We start from the raw sequence: 20,034 nt of genomic DNA, 5'->3' as shown, positions 1-20,034 counted from the left end.
TAATTATGAATCTGATAATTCAAATGAGTCAATGGCCAAGTGTGTTAAGGCGTTCGACTCGTAATCCGAGGGTGGGGGGTTCGAATCCCGGTCGCACCAAACATGCTCGCCCTTTCAGCCGTGGGGGCGTTATAATGTGATGGTCAATCCCAATCATTGGTAAAAGAGTAGCCCAAGAGTTGGCGGTGGGTGGTGATGACTAGCTACCTTCCCTCTAGTCTTACACTGCTTAATTAGGGACGGCTAGCACAGATAGCCCTCGAGTAGCTTTGCGCGAAATTCAAAAACAAACAAACAAACAAGTTTGCTTTTTTACAAGGTTTGTGTGTAACCTCATCCGTCAATTGGCATTTAACCAAATTTCTTGCATGGTAAGTAGCACGTAACGTTTTGGAGTAGAAACTTATCTTTTCTGTCAGCAAATTGAGGAATGGCTTGGAGCTTTTTTCTGTTCCAGTGCTTGAAAATGCGTAGACTTATATCACTTGCTGAAGAAATGTTTTGTGTGCAAACTTAGTTTAAGTTTTGTTATATTTTTTATCATCATAAACCGAGTTCTCTTTTGTTTAGCAGATTTTCCTTTATTCACAAGATTCTTTGGTAGAGTTACTGGTTTTTGCAAGATTTAACGTTGTTTTGTTTATCTGAGGTCTTACCATGTTTTGTTTTTATACTTTATTTTAACTTTGCATTTACTTTCTGTTCGTAATTTCAAACCCAGTGGCCCAGAGGTTTATCTGCGAACATACGTCGCTGGAAACCAGTTTACCAAAGTCGTGGTGGGCAGAGCACACACTGTGTAAAAATAAACACTTAATTTACTGTGTAAAAGTGATATAGGACGGGCACACAAGGACTTGAGAAACTGAGAGAAAGAGCTTCTTAAGAGATCACTTCCTTTTTGTCATCAGTTCATCAAAGACACACTTATTGTTGTTTCATTAGTTTATTTCTATTAAAAAAAGTATTGTGCGTTACAGTAATTCCGTACTTTTTTCCTGACAAACTCAATTCAACTTAGAAATTGATAATTAACAGAATACACTCTAAGATCGTTTCCTTCGAACCATCAACTGGCGGGCCTACCTGATTGCTTTGAATGAAATTCGTAAGAGGTAAAATATTATAGATCTTATTATTTCAACATAATAATTGAGTTGACAGATATGTGGCAGTAGAAAGCAAACTCATTTACGTGAAAATAAGATGTTTGTATTGTAACATTTAGAAGCGTGGAGACAAATGGAAGTGGAGGGTTAGTTTTGTTTGTATGAATTCATAAAATAATTTTTTTTGAGAAATTATTCCACTGAGACTAGAAATATAACATAAAGTTGTATTGATAATGTGATACTCAAAGTTCAAACGAGAAGGTAAGTTGGATTTACTTGAAAATAAAAACACAGCTAATCATTAAAGTTTTAAATTCGTGCTAAAATTAGTTGTACATTTATCCTGACTAACGTCTACCTTTCATACACAGTATCAGTGTCAAGTGAGTGTTAGGGTTGTAACAGGCCTCTACATTACTAGTTATAATTGTATAGAACATTGAATGTTATTATGTAATAGTTTTATGATTTGGTAGTTTAGATTTTATAATTGATGGTTTAGGTTTGTAAACATGTGGGATAGTTTGTCTTATGATTTGGTATGTGTGTTTTATTAGTTGGATTTCTTTAAAAACATTAATTGTGTAGGATGTGAAAGACTACGTTTAATGCATGTTTACACTTTGGGTTGAATGTAGCAGAGGAGTGAATTTGATGAGTCAGATGGTCTTCTGTTACAATGCTTTTCCATAACTTTTTGTGCTAACTTAGTAAAGTGTGCAATTTTTTCAGTGCTTTGTGATTAGGATACTGTGCAGTTATGTATTAATGATATAGAATGTTACAAGCATGCATCACTAGTTTCAGAACTTAGATCATCAGTACATAATCAGAAACAAATCGTGATATTAACTAAGTCAGTTATTAAACATTCATAAATATTTAAAATATAAAATGAATGCTTTGTTGTTAACTTTACTTTTGATAGTATTCATAAATTTTGATATTACTTGCATAATTTATTGAAGTGATGTAGTATTGATGCTCATATTTCTACATAATCAAAACATAGTATTAGAAGTACACTTAAGACAGAAAAGGAATTTTGTAATTAAATGAACGTTTAGCCAATGTTTATTCCACTTGGTAATACATAAGTTTTGTGTGTTTATATAGTGCATGATCAGTGCAAGTTAAAATATAACACACACTTCTGCAGCAAGTGTTGGCTCTCTCCTGTTTAAGTTCACTCTCCTTAAACATCTAAAAGAATGTCTGACACCTGCCAAAAGAGTATTCACAAAGTATCTTCTACCTGTAGTTGACCATTCAAAAAACTGGCTCATAAAAACTTAGAAATATTTCTGCTTCATTTAACAGTCATAAAGTGGTCCTTACAATTCCTCTAACCCATGCAAAATTATATTATGTTCTTTAACCAGACTCCTTGTAGAAGTTAATACCTAAGGCTTAATTTATTACATGACTTTCTGCAAATTCAGTGTTTTAAATCAGAATTTAGAAAATCCAAATATTTTCCAGACATAAGATGTATTCTTTGGGAGAGTGAGATGTGTTTTATTTTATTACTACATACTCATGAAATAATATGGAACCTTATCTTGAGAACTGTCTTAGTGTACAGGTGTTAGTAGCCTTTTGTTTAATATTTTATAATAAAAACTTTTCATTCTCAACAAGCAAATCACTTGGCATTATCTTAAGTGAAAGGAATATTAAATTCAAACTTTCTGTGGCTCAAACCTTAAATGTTGCTTGAGATTATATTGATTTTTTAAAAAAAATTATCTTATGAAGCAACCCTTCTCTGAATAATACAGTCACACTTCTACCTTCTTATAACTAAAAGATTTAGCACTAACTAAATTAACAAGATGTACTGTTTATTCTAGTTTAAGCCTAATGTGATAAGGGTTAAAATGTGTATTAGTATTACAGTGTATAACCCATATGAGAGACCTAATTACATCTGTCCTGATTGCATGTATGTGTAATAAAATAAACTTATTCTCAGTAAAACATAATAAATCAACCATTCATATATTATGACCATTTATATTAACTAAAATGTAGCAGTATTTAAATAATACACCAGACTACATTGTTTAATTGTGACTTTTGACTTGGTAGTTATTTCACTAGCAAACTGTAGCATTGACTGATATAATCCAAACTTTTCTTAGATTATAAATTTTATTACCACATTTTTATTTACCTGTTTCAATTGGAATGCTGGCTTATGGTAAATAGTCTTCAGAATTTAGTTGCACTGTTTCCATACTAATGTAGAAATTTTGTTACTTTTTACCCTGAATGTGAATAAGCAATAGCATTGGAAGAGTGTTACCATCAATGATATTGTTATAAACTATATTTTTAATGTAATTTAAAAGTAAGAAAGAGGGGACTGCAGGTCTTATTTAAGTTTAGGAAGCTTAAGTAAGCCTAAATATAATGCTTGGAATGTTCTAATTATATGATGTAAAGTTATGTTATTAGGATCTGACTTAAAGTTATAATAGGTTCAAACTTAATCTATAAACATGGCATTCCATAAATCATTGTGAGGCTAGTTATAAAGTGAATTGTTTCAAGTGTTTTAAGAGGTATAGTTGCATAGTTATGGAGATAGATAGTATTTTCAGACAATGAGCCAGTCAGTGTATTAGCTATTGCAGTTACTTTGTACAAATATGTTGGTTTGTTTTATGTTAATTTAAGTCACTTGTAATGTATTTATGGTAATACAAGTGTTAAGTTTGTTGAAATGTTAAAAGAGAAAATAAAGTAATTTATTATTATTTTGTGTAGACTAGATGCTAAATTATTTTTTTCTATTCAATATAAAACAATTTGCCAAGAAAGGAACTACATTGCTGCAATGGTTTCATGAGTAGAGTTTATTTGTAGAAGGTAAAACAGAACTTTTATTAAACTTTAACTGTTGAAGATGACAACCATGAGGTCAAGTAGTGAAATTCAATCATTATATGAGGTGATGAAGTCACTGAAATAATTGAGTACACGAAAACAGAAAATTAAAAACTAGAAACCGTAAAATAAAATAAGAATAAAAATTGGAAAATTTAACTAAGAACAATAACAACATGATATGAAATCAAAAGAAGATTATGACAAAATTTACAGAAAATCAAATTATATTTTACTTGAAAATGTATTTCTGATATGTAATTGTCTCTACACATTTTCCCACCCATCCTCCCAATATCTCTTGAATATTTTCTTAACCTGTTAAAGAATAAAGATTCATGAGTGCAAGTTCATAAGGGGAGTTAGTGTGCATGAAGATGTGTTTCCCTACTATTGGTAGAGGGCTTTTCAAGCATGATGCAGTGTTGCAATTCATGTAAAAATAACTAGAAATTAAGTAGGAGTTGACTTGAAACTAGTGGTACACAATTCACTTTACCAGATATGTTGAGGAAGGTAATTGATCTGGGTGTGTGGGTTATTATCTATTGAAAGTACATTTTTAGGTAAGGAAAATATAAGCACTATCTCCAAATTTAGTCTGTACAACAGTAGTAGTTTTCAAATGTACATGTAATAAAAAACAACAACTCCTTATTTAATAGTGAAAATTAACTATTTGTATTTCATTGAATGTATTTTGTTTCTTCATAATCTAAATTTTTAAATATTGCACTGCCTGTCTTAAATTTGTATTTCATAAGGTATAGATGACCCCACTGTTGAGGAATTTTTCTTTAGCTACAGTTTTTTTTTGGTGTTCATGGAATAGTGAATATGGCCTGGCTTTCTCGTGGAAGAAACAATGCAGAGATGGTTCAGAAATTAAAAAGTAAGTTCAGTACTGGAGATACATGTTTATTGAGAGTCAGCTCAACTTTTATGAATTAAAACTTTTATACATAAAACTTGACTAAAACCATCTTATGTAAAAGATATGTTGCACATTAAAAATTCCATATAAGAAAAGTATTCATTATGCAGCTTCAAAAACTCAATTTGAAAGCACAGTCTGATTATGACCTCTTTTACTTAGATTATTTATGAAAAATTTCACACAAAAAAAACTTGAAGAGGGTGTCTACTTGTAGTTTGTTTTAATATAGAAATTTATTGTTTTCAGAAAATGGAATAATTCACAGTGAAATAGTGGAGAGAATAATGCTGTCTGTAGATAGAGCTCATTACTGCAAAAGTAATCCCTATATGGATTCTCCTCAGGGAATAGGATATTCTGCTACTATAAGTGCCCCTCATATGGTAAGCTTATTTTCAATAAACATGTGTAAAAATTATAATGAATTTTTTTTATTTTTCAGGTGGACAACAACTGATCCAGCCTGTAGAATTACATGTATATCATTTCAGAAGAACAGTTCATGGAAATGTAGCGATTATCACATATCTGATGAAAATTGTCTTGCAGTAATGTTTTGATATTCCTGCCAACACACAAATAAGTGAATAAAATTAAATCACTATGGTGAACTTATGCCTGTTGTGTATATGCTTGTGAATTGAAAATACATTTTCAGTTCCTTGTATTAAATCTTATTTTTTTGAAAATCAGTTTCAATTCAGAAAAAAATAACATTTATATATAAAATAGAAAACAGAGTTAAACAGTTGATTAGTAATTACTGACTTTGTTAAGTTCCTACAAAATTAAAATTTATAGTGCTCAATTTTGAATGTAATTAGAAGAACCATGATCATATGCAGCCATACATGGTTATGGGGGTACCCTGAGAAAGTCTTAACTCTTCATATTACTGAAAAGTAACACAATTTTTTCAAGCAACAGACAAGTTACTTTGCTTTCTGTAACTCTTTGTTGAGCTGCTAAATCAGATTTCTTAAGTTATAAACCTTAACATTTCTACAAAGTTTAGCTTAAAAGTTTTATAACTTGCACAATAAGCTTGGTAACAACTGACTGAGCAATTTTTTCTTGCTTTGCCTTAACTGCATCGAATGATTGTCATAGCTTAAAGTTAAATTCTCTGTATAAATTTTGCCACAAATACCAAAGAACTATGCAATCAGGCAGCTTGAACACCATTTCTAGTCACTAATTTCTTACAACAGATAAAGTCAGTAGCTTTGTTTGTTTGTAAGTACAAAGTTGCTCGTTTGGTTACCTGAATTGTGCCTAGTACTGTTTATGTCAGAAAACAGATCATTAAAATTAAATATTAAGTGGTACTATAGAAATCAAACACTATTTGAAATATTGCAGTAATGGTGTTTTATAGAAGTATTTGTAAAAACAAAATTGTAAATTTCTGAATAAATACAATGCAATCAAATTTTGTACTTGTTTTCATTCATTACAATGCTGAAACATGCATCTTTGCAGGACAATATGCAACTTTTCTGCAATTATTAGTCTTATATTTTTACAGACTGTTTACCTCCCTGTACCAGTAAGAGTTATGAACTTGTGTTAAATTACGTGAAATACAAATATAGGAAAAATATTATAAATTCAGCAGTTCAATGTTTTATCAGTCATCTATTGTTTTAGAGCTAACTTGGAAAAATGTTTCTATTTCATTTTTTTTATAAATATTTTATTTGGTAGTTAGCTAGAAAAATTACATTTTCAGATTTTTATAATGCTAAATGATTTAATGTTAGATTTAAATTTAAAATATTTTAATTGAACAATTTTATTTATTTAAATGTTAATAACAAATACAATTACTAGTGACTATGTGTCTGGCAGGAAAGCTTGTTTAGGGTTCTGTATATATATATATATCAGCCTTAAGTATCTTAAATGATTTGATTTGTGTGTATTTATTCTTATAATACTACTATTAGATGGAGAAAAATTGCAACTTTGAACTATATTGTAGACCTCACAGACGTAAATCTGTATTTAGACATTTAAATATTTTGTTTTCTAGAAATAGATAGTAAGTTATTTAACAACTGTTTGTTTGTTTGTATGCAGCATGCTTATGCCTTAGAGCTACTGAAAGACCACCTATATGAAGGTGCCAGGGCATTAGATGTAGGTTCGGGTAGTGGCTACCTCACCACTTGCATGGCATTGATGGTATGTTCTTTGGAAATTTGAGGTAATATAAGTGTACTTCTACTTTTCCATGTTTAAATTCAAAAGTTTTTTACAAAATTGACTCTTTCACAGCTGGCTTGGTATAACTTGTTCATTACACATTTGCAAACTTAAGTATTTGTACTATAATGTTTGATACAGCATGTGTATCTTCACAAAATTTAGTAGACCTTCAGTAAATATTACAATTAACTTGTATACAAAAAATTGGATTTTTTAATGAAATATTTTTACTAAAGATTTCTTTATGAAAATATTGAGTTTGTTTTATTACTAGTGTGATTGCAGAGTGATTTCATGCTATGATTACAAAAATTCTTCTTTGTCTTCAAAATCTCAAATATTTGCATAATCTCTTAAAACCTCCTAAATACATTTCAAATATTTGTTTTCAGTAATACTTTTTTTTTTCTATAACTATGTGGGGTCTGTCACTTAATCAACCTTGTAACTGTCATAAAAAATTAGGAAATATTAATTATCCTCTTTTTCTTGCTAGAACGACTACATATTATAACATGAAAATACAAGTGTTTAGTCTAAATAGCTTAAGTCTCGTAACATTTTATTTATATATAGTATACAGGTCATGTATACAGTAATATAAAACTGACTTTTAGTCTTCTCTGTCTTGGCTGCATTTTAGTGGAATAATATTTTATAATGTACAGTCACATTTCAATTATTAAATATTATGTATATAGATTATTACTATTTAGCAATAAATTATTAAACATATTTTTCTTAAAATACAGAACAACAAATCAAACAATTATCTCTTCTCACTATGACCTTTATACTTGGTTGTTGCTGGACATAGGTTACATATCCTTTTAAAAATTCACACATGAGGATATTAATCAATTTGTTTTAGGTTTTATATATACAGTTGAATAAACAGAAAAACTTAACTATACTGATACCATAGAATTCCACTATAATTTATTAAGCTTAGTAACTAAGATTTATTTAGATTTTAAAAAATATGAAAGTTTGAGCGGACTAAAGACATAACCTACCACCTTGAAAACTCGGATCGAAAAAATACAATAGCTTTGTCAAAGATTAAAATGGCTGAGAAAACCATTCTGGGGACATTCTAAATTGTTAATCTGTTATTCATATGTCGTATACTGTAGTAAGAGTATGTAAGGGACTCTTTCAAAAAAAAATGGAAAGAGTTAAACAGGGCCACTGTGTTTGATTCAGTACATTAGTCATATCTCAGCAAAATAAAAAAAGATAAAGTTCTTATTTTATATTCTAACTTGTCAATATTAGGAATTTGAGTTCCTAATTTGTATGAAATTATAGACTTAGTATTCTGACATCACAAACATGTAATTTTAAACAGTACTGCATTCAACATACCATATGACTCACTAAAATCTATATTTAAATTATTTTTTTAATATTTACTTTTATATTAAGAATTTAACTCATATAATATATTAAAGTTTGGATTATAATTTACAATTTGACTCCAAACTTATGGACATAAATTCATTAAATTAGTAATTTAATGAAATTTTGAATGCAAGTCAACAAATGGGATGATATGGTCTTTGAACCCTGACCTTTTGTGAAAGGATTAATTAATTTCTGTAAAAATTTACAATGTTGTAGGTTTACATATATCTTTATGACATGTATGTATAACATATTTTTATACATTGCATATCTTGTTTTGTAGAATGTACTGTAGAAAATAAGTTGTCTGTTATAAAAACTTCATTCAAATACCAAAAGGGTAGTGCTGCTACTCTGATGTTGACATACGTGTATTTCACCAAATATTTTACAGCATGATTTTGGAGTATATTTTTTTGTAGTCATACATGCATTAATGCCAAAATAACTAGAAAATTTATTTTCCTCTAAAAAGCTAACAAGTAATTCTTTTTTATCCTATGGATAAATGAAGGCTGACATCAGAAACCTTATTCTAGCATTTAGTCTTATAGAAGTTTTTGTTTTTTTACTAAACTTTATTCTACCTGTGTACTGGCTCATTAAGTATCTTGTTTAAAGTTTCCTATATTGCAACCAATTTGATATATTTAATTTGTTAATCTTTTATGATTTATTTTTATTTTAAAGTTAAAAATGTTGAATACTGCACCTCAAAAGGTAGAAGTAATCTTGAAGCTCATCTTCCTTCATTAGGCTGTATCTTTTAAACATTTTCCAGGTTTACGCATTTTAGGTAGATAGAAAATAAAAAACATTTATGTATTAAGCCAATGTATTTGAGTACCAGCTGGGGAACTTTAGCAGTAGTTTTATTTTGAAATGTAATTTTTTAAAGCATTGGTTTCTAATATATAGATAATTTTATGTTTAGTTTATCTTCTGCAGAGCTTTAGATGTAATGAATGTGGTTTTGAGACAGTTTATTTTAAAGTATTGGATCTAGTGTTATAGTTATTGTGTAAAAATTAAGTTGGTTTTATACTAAGATGTCTGAGCAGCAGCTTAGAAGCTCTACTATAGATAACATGGCTTTCACGTTTTTTAAACATGGGTTTGTAATATACAACTTAATGAGTACAAGACTCGGTTGCTATAGTGCTTCAGCTATTATTGATACAGTTTTAAGCAATGATTTTGTAAAACATTGTCTTTTAGATTCATTAGTTAATATGCTTGATAGTTTAATAGGTGTCGAATAAACTCTTGACTTTGAATGACAATAAATGAACCATTTCAACAGTTTGTAATTGATTCATCCAGGGATCAAATTCTCACCATAAATCAGCACCTTATTCTTTCATGTTCCAAGTTGAGTACTGCTTCATTTTTGGAAGCCATTACTTTTTTGTATTTTTTGTCAGTTTATTTTGAAGAGTGTAAGAAATTCTGTTAATTTGTTAAAAAATTGATACTTTATATGCTGTGAGGCAATGTCATGGCAAGGGTTGAGAACTTGTAGCTGTTTTTAAAAAGAATTTCACCATTGGTTTTATTGCCCTTGATGCTGAGTAAACCTTCATTACTTTGGTGGTAATTATAAAGAAGCAGAAAAATCTAAGATTTTTTTTTTCTCATCTTTGAATTTTATTACACGTGTACAACTCCTAGTGCAAAAACATATAACCTGCCAATAAATTAAAAATATTCTTCTTTCACTTTTGTAATGTTCTGGTCCAAGTAATATTAGATTATAGGAATTAAATTTTCAACTCTTCAATCTTGTAACCTAAATCTTTTTAAAATTCATCAAAATGGCACAAACTGCTTCCTCTAACATGTCTAAAAGTAATGGACAAACGTGTGTAGTTACAGCATGATAAAAGCTGAAAATACAAAAATACTTTTTTGTAAGGCTTATATAATCCCTATTTAGGACAAATGAGTGAAGAAAGAAAAGCACAAGTAAGCATTCAGTCACATGCACTAAGTAAGATATTGTAGCAATTAAAAGTTACTTTTTAATAGGTACTATGGATAAGCCTGCTTAAGTATTTTAGTAACTACCTGAGAGCATTACCCTTACATGTATGTATTTATGACTAAGTGATGGACATTTCATGAAGATTGTCTGATCATATGAAAAGTTTCAGAATTCCGTAACTTCATTTTTCCACCTGCAGTGAAAAGTAAGAGGAGCTTATTACTATAAACCTGATAATTACTCAGTAGTGTGTATCAGATATGTCTACTACAGGAAGAGTCAGCAAAGAGGGAGGGGGTACTTTTCTTCATTTTGTAAAATATTGTACATATAAAAGACCATGGAAATTTAACTGAGTGTCTTTAAAATTCTAGAAAAACCATTAAGTTTAAAATTACTGATGGTAGTCCATGTGAACTTCATTAGCTTTTTTAACACATCTTGCTAAACTATATATACACGTAATTGTTTAGTAATACCTAATAACATGTTCATCACACAGAAACATTTAAACAAAAATATATATTTTCACATAGCTTAACATTTGTAAACTAGTAATAATACTTTGCTTGTGTTTTAATTAAAAACAGATATAAAACATTAACTGATGTAAGTCTTGAACTTAGGTTGGTGAGACAGGATTGGCTGTAGGTATTGATCATATAAAAGACCTGGTGATCATGTCAGAAGAAAACATCAAGAAAGATAAACCACATTTGTTAGAATCTGGAAGAATCAAAATGATTGGTAAGTTGGAGTTATTCTGTTAGTGTAATCTTACTAAGTTGTTTATTTTGCATTTATATGGTTCAACAATTTTGAGTGACTTTTTAAAGGTTTTGACTGTTCAAAGCTAGTATTCATGTTGCCAAATTAACAGGATATTTGGCAGAGCTAAACGTAGTGTACCAGAGACAGTGAACGCATGTTTACTTAGCTAAAGAGTGGTGCTACCCTCCTATAACACACATGAAACTGTGATTGGTGGAACTGTATATTGTTAAGTCTTGTCTCTGTGATGACATTTTAGCTGCTGTATGGTTTAGTACACAATAACCTGTGAGAATGGATGAGGCAGTGTGTGTATGTCACTGCTTTTTCTGAAGAATTATATTTGGTATTAAAATGTGATTTTTATAATTCAAGTTTTAATATTGTACTAACATTAATTTTTCTAATTTCAAAATGAAATATAGGAATAAGTTCTCAGTCTTCACTTATCTGTAATTTGTGATGCTTCTTCACTCTGAATTGCCCATTGCTTTATTTTATTCACCTATATTATGGATATTGCTCAAGACAAACTTCAAGTATCTTTCTTTAGTGTGATGTAAACAAAATGTCACATCCTATCTTTATATCTTTCTTTAGTGTGATGTAAACAAAATGTTACACCCACATTCCCTTGCTGTCACATCCTATCTTTATATCTTTCTTTAGTGTGATGTAAACAAAATGTTACACCCACATTCCCTTGCTGTCACATCCTATCTTTATATCTTTCTTTAGTGTGATGTAAACAAAATGTCACATCCTATCTTTCAAAAAACGTTAATAAATCTCTTGTAGATTTATTACTGAATTATTTATACCCAATATTTAGATTGTTTCCTTGTCTGTCTTTTTGATGTTTAGCTTAACTGTCTAACAATGTTTTTAACCATTTTATAGATTATTTAAAAAGTCCAATCAATTATAGTAGTTTTAGAACATTTTTCTTATTATTTATGATAATGTTTGTGTTAAACTGAATACTTGAAATAGAAATTAATATTTTGGACCATCAAGTTTATTAGAAAAAAGTAAGTTCACAGTTGTGCTTTGTCCATCAGTGGCAAAAGGACTGTGTTCAGAAGTAATACATTTCTTGTTTTTTTATGTAATTTTTTGTGTGTTTGTTATAAAAGTAACTAACCTATAAAAAATTAGAAAATTATTAGGTTAAACACTAAAATTTAAATGAAAAATTAAATAAATCATGACATGATTGTATTTGGATTATGGGGTCTTGTAATTTAATAGTTTGTTTACACAAATATCTTCAGCTATAGTAAATGGCTTTCAGTGTACTTCAAGAGGATCTAAGTACAATTTTAAACCAATGAATCTAATTAACCCAAATTTGAAAAGACTTACCTTTAAATGTCAGAATAAATTGTGTTTGTTACAATATGCAGGTATTTCAGAATGAAAAATTGGTTTTGTTACTTTGTATTTTTCAGCTTTTAAATATTTTCTACATTTCAGATTTTCTAAATTTACTTGTTAAGGTAGAGGAAATAACAGATAAAATATAAAGTTTTAGTGAATAAAAACTTTCAGTATCGATTTAGGAAATTCTAAAGATCGTGCAAATGGTGTGTGAAAACTGCAAGATAAAAAGAAATGTTTTTATTAAATTATCTTGTACTCAAACTAATCTAAGCCTGACTGACTGTAAATTCTCAGACAAGTTTTCACTAAGAATACTATTAAATATCCATTTTTTTTTGTACAACAGACTTGTAATGTTTACTAAAAGCTTTTCAAATTTTATGAAAATACTTTAAATGCATTCATATTTATAGTATGTAAAGTCTCATGGTTACAAAGTTGGTCAAAATTGTGAAGTATGTACTCAGAGATAATTAGTTCATAGACATGTTTAATCTAAACTGAGAATTTTCCTCAGTAACAGCTCGAGTTTGTTAGAAGCATGTGTTATCAGCAATAGACTCCATAAATTGTGGGTATATTCTACCTTGATTAATTTCTATAGTATAGAACATGATCTATTAATAATAGGTTCTATAAAGTGGAACCTGTGCTAACAGAAGTAGTACCACTTCATGCTAACACTGCATACAGCATCAGTTCATTGGACTAACACTGTATTGGAGAATCAATCTGAATATTTAAAGAGTATTTCTGGTAAAGATACATACAAGTACTTTTGTAGTCGATCTGATTGAAAGTTGATTTTCATGCTAACAACACAAAATAGTTCCTTTTTGTCTTGTAGTATTCAAGTACAATTTGTTTAACAGAATCTTCATTTTGTTTTCCAATAAAACTATTTTGTTCACATATACCCTCTCTTTTGCCCTTAACTTCTAATATGGTTTTCAAAACCATCTGTTCTTGTTGGACTAGTTTATTTTATTTTCTAAGCAGTCAGTGTTCCTTTTGAAGTTGGCAGCAAGAGATATTAGTTCAAAGGAAGTGATTACTGTGAATGTATGTAAGCAAAATTGATGCTCATAGCATTAATTATTAATTTTAACCTGTTTTTAGGATAGTTAGGAAGTAAGTTAAATTAGTTTTTTTTTTAGTGACTTGTATATTACTTATGCTCTAAAATGCATATATGAAACCTGCATAAACTTTTCTTTTGAAAATGATCTTAGGCCTGGATCTATGTTTCACAATGTGCCTAATATAATTGCACTGTATAAGAATCTGCTAATGTGTTCCCACTTTGTTTTGCTTTTTATAGATGAGTAAACTATACTTTGTAAAAGTCAAGCAGTAAAACTATAAAATTGAAATAAATTGTGTAGGAGAATATAAACAGTTGAAATTATGAATATATTAAAAAAACCAATATTTCAAAGTATTGTCTTCAAAGAATAAGTGAAAATGAAAAGTGTAAGGTAAAAATAAAATATTTTTATTTTTGGCATGAAAGTTATCTTCTACTAACACTATTTTATATTTTTCTGATTATAAATTCATGCCAAGTAACTAGTCTGTAATTAAATATCCTGTTTTTTGTGTACAACATACTTGTGACATGTATTAAAAGCTTATCAAATTTCATGAAGTTATTCAAAGTACATTTAGAGTTACAGTATGTATAATTTAATGGTCACGCAGTTGTTATGAGGTTGGTCAAATTATATGAGCTAGTATACACAGTTAATTGAAATTAACGTTTTTGATTATTACTACAACGGTAAACAACTATTTCAGAAACTTGAAACTTACCGAGAAACATGCAACACATTATAAACATGCCAAGTAACTAGTCTGTAATGAATAAAAAGTGAAACTTACCTCCATCTCATATGAACAACAACTTCTTGGGATTTATGAATATCACTAAAACATTTTTTTGATATTCTAGATAAAGAAATTTCTCACTGTTATTGTCTATACAACCTTTTGCTTGAAGGAAAACAAGTACAAAACTTTAGAGAGCTGATACATTATTTTTGCAGTGAATAACAGAAATAAGATTTTTACAAGTAACACCAACTCAATAAATGCTTCTAACACCTTTTCCAGTCATCCTCTTTATTGTAAATAAACTACCACAGCATTAAGTAATCCACCAGAAACTAGCAAAACCCCTTTAACTCACAATAAGAATTTTGAGTTTTTAAAAATGCTTCATGTTTTAATAGGCATGAATGTTCTCAAACTAACAAACCTGTTAAAAATAGTAGTGAGCTCATAAATTACACAGGTAATGATCAAAACTCCACTCATATCTCTAACATTATTAATCTTTCAGACATAACTCTCTCAGAAACAGAACTCAGTCTCCTTAGTAAAGGTCTCAACTTCTACAAAAGAATGACTTTGTTAATGTACTTGAACTTCTTTCTGAACTGTACAAATTCTCTCAAAAACTAAGACTTCAGTTTTTTTCACAATAAATCAGCCTTACTGAAAATCAACATACACTGAACTACAAAGAAAAGTCTTTGTGAATGCTTCCTCCAAAGAGAGAACCACATTTAGAGAATTATATTATATTAAAGTAGTAGAAAATAGCACAGTATGGATCTGGCCCAGCATGGCCAGGTGGTACTCGACTTGTAATCTGAGGGTCGCAGGTTTGGATCCTAATCACACCAAACGTGCTCACCCTTTCAGCCGTGGGGGCGTTATAGTGTGACGGCCATTCCCACTATTCGTTGGTAAAAGAGTAGCCCAAGAGTTGGTAGTGGGTGAAGATGACCAGCTACCTTCCCTCTTGTCTTACACTTCTGAAATTAGGGACGGATAGTGCAGATACGCCTAGTGTAGCTTTGTGCGAAATACAGAAACAAACCAGTATGGATCTTAAAATGTTCAAAATAAAATCATACTAATCTTAACCAAAATGAAAGAATTGGCCAATGCAATCTTTTAAATCAAACAACAATATCATAACAAAGGCAGCAGACAGAGGTGTTGTTCATAACGAAGATCACTATACAGCTGAAGCTAACTGCCAACTCGACTACACTAATTACAATAAGAAACTCTCACAAGATCCTTCAGCTCAATTTATTAAGACCATGACTGGTAAACTTAATTAACTCCACCAAAACAATAAAATTAATAAAGAAACACTTTGATATTTGATATCCAGACAAGTTTGTCCAGGTAGATTTTATCTCTTACTGAAAACACAAATCAAACAATCCTGGCTGGCTCATAATTTATGACAAAAATATGGCTATTGAAAAGATGTCTGCTATTGTTGGCCAACATAAAATGTATTTCACATATCCTTTCTTACATAAAGATACTATTCATTGTCTTAACTCTCTAATGATGCCAGTAATAGCTTTTCTAAAGTGTTAACATGTGTAGAATAACATTTTTAGTTAAAACATAATGTAGCTAATGTTTAAGTCATTTTTAATCCTATATTGTTTTCTTTGACAGAAATATGTATTTAAAAGTGATAAGTGTATTAACATTTTGTGTAGTTGGTGATGGAAGAAAAGGTTATCCAAGTGAAGGTCCTTATAGTGCAATCCATGTTGGTGCAGCAGCTTCTCAGCTACCAGATGAGGTAAATTTTTCACTTTTTTGTTTTAAAACATTATTGTTTCTGCTGTTTATAAGCTCTTTAACTGAATAATTACTTCCTTCACATGGTAAAGTGCCAGTTTTACTTACCAGCCAAATATAAGGAAGAAATCATGCTAATAAAAGTTTGTTGATGAACTTACTGTTGGGAAAATATCTTTGTATTTTACATATGGAATATCTTAGGTAATTTTTTAATTTATATATATATAAATAACTTTTAAATAGTTTGTGTTTCTTCATTAATTATGTCAGCTACTAGTTTTGTAGTTTTTGGGTAACATTTACTGGTATTAGTAATTAAAAAAACATTTTCTATTCTAGTGTTTAAAATAAATGTCAAATTTTATAGATTTATTTATGGAACATGAACATTTTTAGGACATTTTGTGAGGTACTAGGAAACATTAACTAGTTTTATATAGATGTCACTATAGAACACTGGATTAAGTTGCAATACTTTGGACCTTAATTATGAAATCATTACAACCAAACTACAAAACTTTACCTTGGACTAGTACAAGTTTTCATTGGCCTAATTTCAATAACAGAGTCGTATAGAAGGTCATTACAGGCTTTCAAATGTAATTTTTTTTTTAAGTACACTTTTATACCTGTATATTGTAAGTAAAACATTGAGTTTACTAGATTTAGTTAAAAGGCTGGGCAACCTTAGACTGTTTGCAGTAAATGAGTTTTTGGGTATAACAAGGGTATACACAAATTCTATAAGATTTAATTTGTTGTTTTTAAATCAGTAATTGTAAACTGATTATTTCTGAAGCAGTGTGGCTACAAATATTTATTTATTTACCTAAAACTTATCAGCTGAAAGTTTATATTAAAAAAATCTACATAACCTTAATAATTTTACATCCAGGTAATGATGTAGCAGTATTGTAACTTGAAATATGAATATTAGATGTTGATTTTACAGATGGCAAGTATGTACTGCACTTGTTTTTTATAAATTGTAGAGTAATTCAGGTTCATACCTAGCTGACATTCTGCTATGCACTTCTATTTTGTTTTTAAATAAGAGTAAAAACAGTGTGTGTGTGTGTGTGTATTGATCACATACTTTCTTTAAAGTTTTTATACCTCTGTTCACCACTAAATATGTTTTTTAAATTACATCCAGCTGGTTGCACAACTTAAACCTGGTGGTCGACTAATAGTACCTGTTGGAAAAGAACACCATAATCAACTTTTAGAACAAATAGATAAATTACCCAGTGGAAAGATTAAGAAGAAGTCTTTGATGGGTGTGATTTATGTACCTTTAACAGATAAAGAAGTACAGTGGCCTGGAAAATAAAGTATGTTTTTGTCTGTTTCTTTGTCATGATTAGTTTCTCAAAAAATACTGTTAAACTGTGTTGAAAGAAATAAAGAAAAACAAATGTATTCAAGTGGAGTTCATTAGATGAGAAGGGACTGATTCTATTATTAATTATGTCATGGAATAATTATGAAAAATCTTGTGATTTTTATACCATAAGACAAGAACTAGTCTTTTTGTTCAAAAACTTGCAGCTATACAGTAGATGTTAAACTGATCTAAAATGTAAAAATAAATTCATGAAAATTAACTGTGATGTGTAAAACCTTATAGGCTTATTAAACTGTTTATATCATAAAAGGAATGGTGTAGGATATTTTGAGAATTAATTTATTAATAATATGTTGTAAGTTAGTTATCAAATGGCATACAACAAATTATGACTTCTGGCAGAGAAACTATTCATTAATAAAATGTAGCTTATCATTGCAGGTACACACTTATTACCTATTTCACTTACATTGTTGTATAAAAAACTCTTGAGATAACTAACTATATGGTAAAACATTTATAATTCAACTTTCAGAATTGTCACTAAATCAGATTATAACTTTAACTTTTTTATTGTCTTATAACACAAAGTGGAACATCAGAGCAACTAGTCTGTTATCTAGGCTTATTCTGAAGTATTTTTAAAGTTAGATATATAGTCCATATTTAAGATTACTCTTTATTTTTCTTGTGGCAAGCATGGCACTATAGATGTTATTTCAATAACATGGAATTTGGTATATTGGCTTATTTTGAGGGTTTAATTATGTTTGTTCAAGATATATTCTGAACTACAGATAAAACTCAATACTTTTACATCAAGAGACTTGCATTTGTTACCTTTTGCTAATTATTAGAATGGTATTTGTTAACCTGAGAAATTTTTGTTTACTTTGCATGCTATAAGTCTAGCCAAAGTGGTGTAAATATAACATCTCTTGATATGTTGGTATTTCGTTGTTTTTTAAATTTATATTGTATTATAACGTATGTACGCACAGACTTCATATGGTATCAAATGTACCTGCAGATGAAAAGAGAAAAATGTTATTAAATTTGTTTGAACATCCTGTGTAGAATAAAATGAAACAACTGTAAGTACAGTATTAAATGTTACTGTTATTCCTATTTTTATTTACTTTTTTAAATCAATATGTATAAACCACAATATTTGAGAGAGTCGTAGTACGTGAGAAAAATAGGTCTACAACTGTACAGTTAGTGTGAAAATATGAAAAGTATACAATATAACATTTATGATTAGTTAGTAATAATTCTTTCATTGATAGTAAGGATTATAATAGTATATTTATTAGTTTTCACTAATTGAAACTAGTGCTTATTTTTTATTTCCTTTTTCAGATACTCAAGAAGTCAGCTCCAGCATATGTGTTGATTTCATTTTTTTTGTGTGTACTCTGTTAGAAAAAGTTTATTTACCTTATGAAAAAGTGCTTGATAGATTGTGTGTCTTTATTTTCTGCTAGTCTTATCTTTTGATGCAACTTTTCTGATGATCCAAGTTTTATTTCATTTCATTTCAAGTTTATTATTTATGGTCAGTTAAACACTTGTTTCAGTTGTTTGAACAAAATTCTTAGGACATTTTCTTGAAATTAAAAAAAAAAAAAGAATACAGTTATGTTGCTAAGTTTTAAAGGTAACCAACTTTTATGACGTATTTAAGTAATAGGTTCATCTGTTTTGGAAAAATGATGTTGCATCTTTCACATTGTTGAAATTATACTACATTATTTGAAAATAAATAATATAAATGTTCTGTGGAATCATTCTTTTAGAAGCATCACTTCTAAAATTAGTAAAACACATAATTAATTAAAATTAGTTTTTACTTCAAATAATTGCAGCTCCCTTGTATCTACAAACATTCAACTTCTTTCTTTGCATAGTTTGAAAAATTACAAAATAATTGGAAAAAGAAATCTTTATATCAAAGTATTCTCTAAAATATCTATCATAATGCATCCTTTAGTTTTTATGTTGGACAAGTAAAAACCCTATGTAGAACTGGCTACTAAACTTAAAAAAATAAAAAAAACAAAATAGTGATGGAAGTGAACTTACACTTGAGTGGCTAATGATTACGTAGCACACTAAGTTGTTAAGATTTTACGTGGAGAATAATAAATTTAAATAATACTTCCACACTTTTTCTGTTGAAAGATTGGTGTTTGAATAGAATCTCAGCATTCATCACTATACCTTCCTTTTAGTTAACTTTAGAATACTACTTTTATTAGTATTTTACAATAAGTAACATTTTACAATTAGAAATTCTGGTTTTATTTGCTTTACCAGTGAGGAAGCTAGTAAGTAATGTAGGGATTTTATTTTCTATGTAAAGTCAAAA

At 29.2% G+C, this 20,034-nt stretch overlaps 1 protein-coding gene across 12 annotated transcripts; it reads left to right on the top strand.

Moving 5' to 3' along the window:
* The first annotated feature begins 639 nt into the window (after positions 1 to 639).
* On the top strand, positions 640 to 19,442 carry LOC143248910 (protein-L-isoaspartate(D-aspartate) O-methyltransferase-like). 12 transcript variants are annotated; one of them, XM_076497892.1, is made up of 8 exons: positions 645 to 1,115; positions 4,837 to 4,896; positions 5,188 to 5,324; positions 7,024 to 7,128; positions 11,170 to 11,290; positions 16,228 to 16,313; positions 17,472 to 17,649; positions 19,026 to 19,442. In XM_076497892.1, exons 1-7 carry the CDS (start codon positions 1,100 to 1,102, stop codon positions 17,646 to 17,648), a joined length of 702 nt encoding a protein of 233 aa, XP_076354007.1. In that variant the 5' UTR covers positions 645 to 1,099; the 3' UTR covers position 17,649; positions 19,026 to 19,442. The 12 variants fall into 12 exon arrangements, with proteins under 12 accessions (XP_076354018.1, XP_076354007.1, XP_076354016.1 ...); XM_076497901.1 differs by having other exon boundaries at positions 655 to 1,115; positions 4,806 to 4,896; XM_076497896.1 differs by having other exon boundaries at positions 661 to 1,115; positions 4,769 to 4,896.
* Positions 19,443 to 20,034: the final 592 nt, after the last annotated feature.

Source organism: Tachypleus tridentatus, chromosome 4 (assembly GCF_004210375.1).
Source record: "Tachypleus tridentatus isolate NWPU-2018 chromosome 4, ASM421037v1, whole genome shotgun sequence".
NCBI classification, from domain to species: domain Eukaryota; kingdom Metazoa; phylum Arthropoda; class Merostomata; order Xiphosura; family Limulidae; genus Tachypleus; species Tachypleus tridentatus.
This window is presented reverse-complemented; position numbering and strand designations above follow the sequence as displayed.